The sequence below is a fragment of the Rhodamnia argentea genome, chromosome 5 (assembly GCF_020921035.1).
Source record: "Rhodamnia argentea isolate NSW1041297 chromosome 5, ASM2092103v1, whole genome shotgun sequence".
Taxonomy (NCBI): Eukaryota; Viridiplantae; Streptophyta; class Magnoliopsida; order Myrtales; family Myrtaceae; genus Rhodamnia; species Rhodamnia argentea.
This window is the reverse complement of record NC_063154.1, coordinates 18698965-18703055: the sequence shown is the minus strand read 5'-3', so window position 1 is coordinate 18703055 and position 4091 is coordinate 18698965. Positions and strand designations below refer to the sequence as shown.

At 42.9% G+C, this 4091-nt stretch overlaps 1 protein-coding gene across 1 annotated transcript; it reads left to right on the top strand.

Moving 5' to 3' along the window:
* The first annotated feature begins 837 nt into the window (after positions 1-837).
* On the top strand, positions 838-3089 carry LOC115750651 (aspartyl protease family protein At5g10770-like). Its single transcript, XM_030688150.2, has 3 exons — positions 838-1023; positions 1561-1977; positions 2102-3089. Exons 1-3 carry the CDS (start codon positions 843-845, stop codon positions 2923-2925), a joined length of 1422 nt encoding a protein of 473 aa, XP_030544010.1. The 5' UTR covers positions 838-842; the 3' UTR covers positions 2926-3089.
* Positions 3090-4091: the final 1002 nt, after the last annotated feature.

The window sequence follows — 4091 nt, the reverse complement described above, 5'->3', positions numbered from 1 at the left end:
TTGAAAGGGACCAACAAAACCCCCGAGCATGAGATATTCAAGACCAAACGCAAAATCGAAGATTCAAGAACAAGATAGAAGGACGACTCTATAAGAGCAATTGAACAAAACCAACCCTCATTGCTTTAGTTTTTACCAAATTTAAGATCCAAGAGGACATTATTTGGACTGATAGGGAAATTCATCTCCAAAAGACGTCTTGTTGGATCTGAAATTTGGGGAAAAACTATAGCAATAACCTAGAAATGCCACGTAGGGTCACTAAGGGAGATTTTGGATGAAGAGATTATGAGGGCAGATTTGTGACTCAAGTAAAAGTTAGTGATTTTTCATGAAACAAAAGGTTGTTACTGTTGAAATGGAAGTTGACCTAAAGCCGGGGTATTTTTATGAGACAAAAATATAAGGTAAAATTGGGATTACACCTAAATTTTGAGATTTTTTATGAGACAAAAAAAAGTTGAGAGTAAAATTAGGACTGGACCTAAAGTTGGAAAATCTTTATGAGAAAAAACAAATTTAGGGTGGAGTTGAGACTGTAGCTAAAGTTGGGGTTTCCCGGCCTAAATGCTCAATAGTGTTTGTCAACAAAATTGAAATTGAGCGGAGGAAGGCGGCCGATGCCAACTGGCGGCTCGTTCCTCCAACAACTAATTAGTACAAAATAAAAAAAAATTGAACGAATTGACGGAATGATGTAATAAATCTTAAGAAGGACGACGTGCATGGCTTTGTAATCTGATGCCCTACTGCCGGTCGAAAATCCTCTATAAAAGGCTGAACGAGAGAGCATTAGCGGCAACAACTTGGCAAAGCAATTCATTTCTTTCTCTTTCATATTGATGGAGAGCTCCTATTTCTGCGTGTTCAAGGGGGTTCGCCTCTTTCTTTCTCTCCAGATCCTCATGATCTGCTTCATGCACAAAGGCCATACTTATGGAGTGGAAGGGAAGATTGCAAGCCGTACTGCATCAGTCAGCTCTCTATTGCCTTCTCCTTCTTGCTCGCCTTCCACCAGCAAAGGTCTCTCTCTCTCTCCCCACGGAATTGTCCGTTGTTCGATTTATTGATTACGCATGGATGTGTGTTGTACTTATGTTCGACGGGAAAGTGATGTTTCGGATCATGAATGAACTTGAACATGAACGAGACTGGTTAAATTCGGCGCCGATGATAATCATCGAACATAAATTATAAGAAAGGAGGGAAAGTGTACTGCTCTCCACTGAGTCCCAGAAAGTCATACCTTGCACCTGTGAGTGACTATGGACTCTTCCTATTTAACACAGTGCTTTTTTTAGTTCCAATCTAGCTCGGCTCGGCTCGGCTCATCGGCCTTGGGCGAGGTCGTCCCTAGCATGTGGTCGGTCACTGGCAATCACTGCAGCCGGCCACCCTCAAGGAAAAAGAAAAAGCAAAAATTAAGAAAAGAAAAAAAAATTAAAAAATTGAACTTTTTTTTGTTTAGATAAAAAAGTAGAAGGATCTTTTCTTTTACCAACGCGTTATCATCTTACGTTTTCACATGATCTCTTACTCTCACGTGACATGCTTTTTTAGCTAGCAGCCGAAAGTCGACCTTGGAAGTAATTCACAAGCATGGCCCATGCTCTCACCTTGTTCAAAGCCCCAATCCTCTAAATCACACCAAACTCCTGCTCCAAGATGAATCAAGGGTCAAGTGGATTCAGTCCCAATTCTCCAACGGCAGCGATGGCCTAGAAGGTTCGGCCACGATCAGACTTCCGGCGAGGTCCGGCATCACCATCGGCAATGACAATTACGTGGTGACAATCGGCCTTGGGACTCCGAAAAAAGACCTCACTCTCGCATTCGACACCGGCAGTCCCCTTACATGGACCCAGTGTGAGCCATGCGTCGGATCATGCTACAATCAATCCGAACCGCTCTTTAACCCATCTCAATCGTCGTCCTATGCTAATATCTCGTGCCCCTCGACGTCTTGCTCTCAACTTGGTAATAATATGTCTTACCAGAATGTTCTTGACGCATAGATGAGGACTCAAAGTTTCTTAGAGTGAAAAACCATCAAAAGAATAACTAGAACTAATTAAAGCAATGTGTTGTGCTCTATCTTTAGGTCACTCGGTATGCTCCGGATCGACATGCCCATATTTCATTGGATACAAGGACAATTCAACTACGGCTGGCTTCTTCGCAACCGAGAAGTTGACTCTAACGCCGACGGAGGTGATCGACAATTTTGAATTCGGCTGCGGACAGGACAACCAAGGCCTTTTCGGCAGATCAGCAGGTTTGATGGGACTATCAGATGACAAGATCTCCATCGTGCAACAAACCGCGGCCAAATATGGCAAGTATTTCTCCTACTGCTTGCCCTCCTCCCCTAGCTCCACCGGATACTTGACTTTTGGCAAAGACAGCGGAGCATCGAGCTCGGTTAGCTTCACCCCGTTATCAAAGGTCCCACAAGGCGCGCACTTCTACGGAATAAGTATCGAAGGAATCAGTGTAGGAGGAAATCGCCTATCGATACCATCGACGGTTTTCTCAAGTGGAGGCGCCATCATCGACTCGGGAACTGTCACTACCCGATTGCCTCCGACAGCTTATAGTGCCATGAGAGATGCATTTAGGACAGCAATGGCGAATTACACGAGGGCACCGGCGTTTGGCCTTTTCGATACTTGCTATGACTTTAGCAAAGAGAGCACAGTCGTGGTCCCATTCATAACGTTCTCTTTCGCCGGCGGAGTCGAAGTCAATTTGGACCTTAGCGGAATATTTTACAATGTCAAGGCCTCTCAAATTTGCCTAGCCTTTGCAGCGAATTCTGCTGATAGTGATCTGGGCGTCTATGGTAACACGCAGCAGAAGACGTTTGATGTTGTCTACGATGTTGCCGGAGGGAAGCTCGGTTTCGGTTCGAATGGCTGCTCCTAAGATGGATGTAATAAAACGAATGCTATTTATAGATATACTCGATGACACTTAGGAGTATCCGAAATGAATGTGTCATCGTGAGTTAAACGTTCTGAATAGTAACTACTGCAACTTGAGAATAATGGAAGTGCTCTCTCTTACTACGCCCTTCTTTGGTGTCGTTCGACGTCAACATGTGTGAGTTACAAATTGTGGACATGACTGAAGGAAACGAATTCTAATTCTACAACCAAGAAGGTGAGGAAAAAAATACGAAACATGCCCAACGGAATCACAAACTTGTACCACTGATCGTAAAAATATATCACGTAATGGACATACCTCATTTTCCACAGATTAAGTGCCTCCAAAATGCGGCCTTACGAGAATCGTTGTCTGTTCGAGTGCGAGGGAGCCTCGGGAGAGTTAATATTCCTTTTGAGAGTGTTTGGAAAATAAGTGGAAACTGATGTTCCGAGGAGCTAACTTACTGTCCCCTATTCTCTTATTCAAATAAAAGATAACTGCTCTCCCATAAACTCCAATAACCGCCGTGGGTTATATGCCCATTATGGGCGTAAAATATGGGATCATGGGCATCAAGGGTGGATTAATTAATCCAAATCAATTAATTTCAACATATGACTAATATGAAAATTTGACTAAACATAAATTTGAATGATGTCCATATTTTTAAGAATTTTTTTCAATCAGCGATGAAGGAAAACATGAACAACTGGAGAACGAATTACGATCTTTCCTATGTGCTTGCGAATAATTTTGAAGCTTATGAAATAAATGTTTATCATAGTACATGATAAGAAATCTCCATTTGCTTACAGTAGTACTACTTTTACGCTTGTAAAGAAAAGCTTGCCTTGCATTTTAAGCCCGTCTATCGTCTCGACAAGTTTCTCTACTTCCTCAGCCCAACCAAAGAAGGCTTCAATCGCAACGTGGATCTTCTCATATTCCATATGCTCTTGCCATTGGATGATTGTGGTTCCTTCTGTGACATCTCTAGATTAACTCAATGAGGTGTAGTCCACTTTGACCGGTCCCATACTAAATCTCTCAGTTTTGTCCTTTAATTACAGGTGGGCACCTTCCTCAAAGATCACCCCAACCCATCCCGGGAGTTTTCCCAACTGAGCACCAAAAGACAAAATCTTGAGGCTCCATATGGG

Bases quoted from the DNA above. Each gene is read 5' to 3' on its own strand.
- LOC115750651 (XM_030688150.2), top strand. From the start codon at position 843: ATGGAGAGCTCCTATTTCTGCGTGTTCAAGGGGGTTCGCCTCTTTCTT. The intron at 1,024-1,560 runs GTCTCTCTCTCT...ATGCTTTTTTAG, and splicing joins CTCGCCTTCCACCAGCAAAG to CTAGCAGCCGAAAGTCGACC. The intron at 1,978-2,101 runs GTAATAATATGT...CTCTATCTTTAG, and splicing joins GACGTCTTGCTCTCAACTTG to GTCACTCGGTATGCTCCGGA.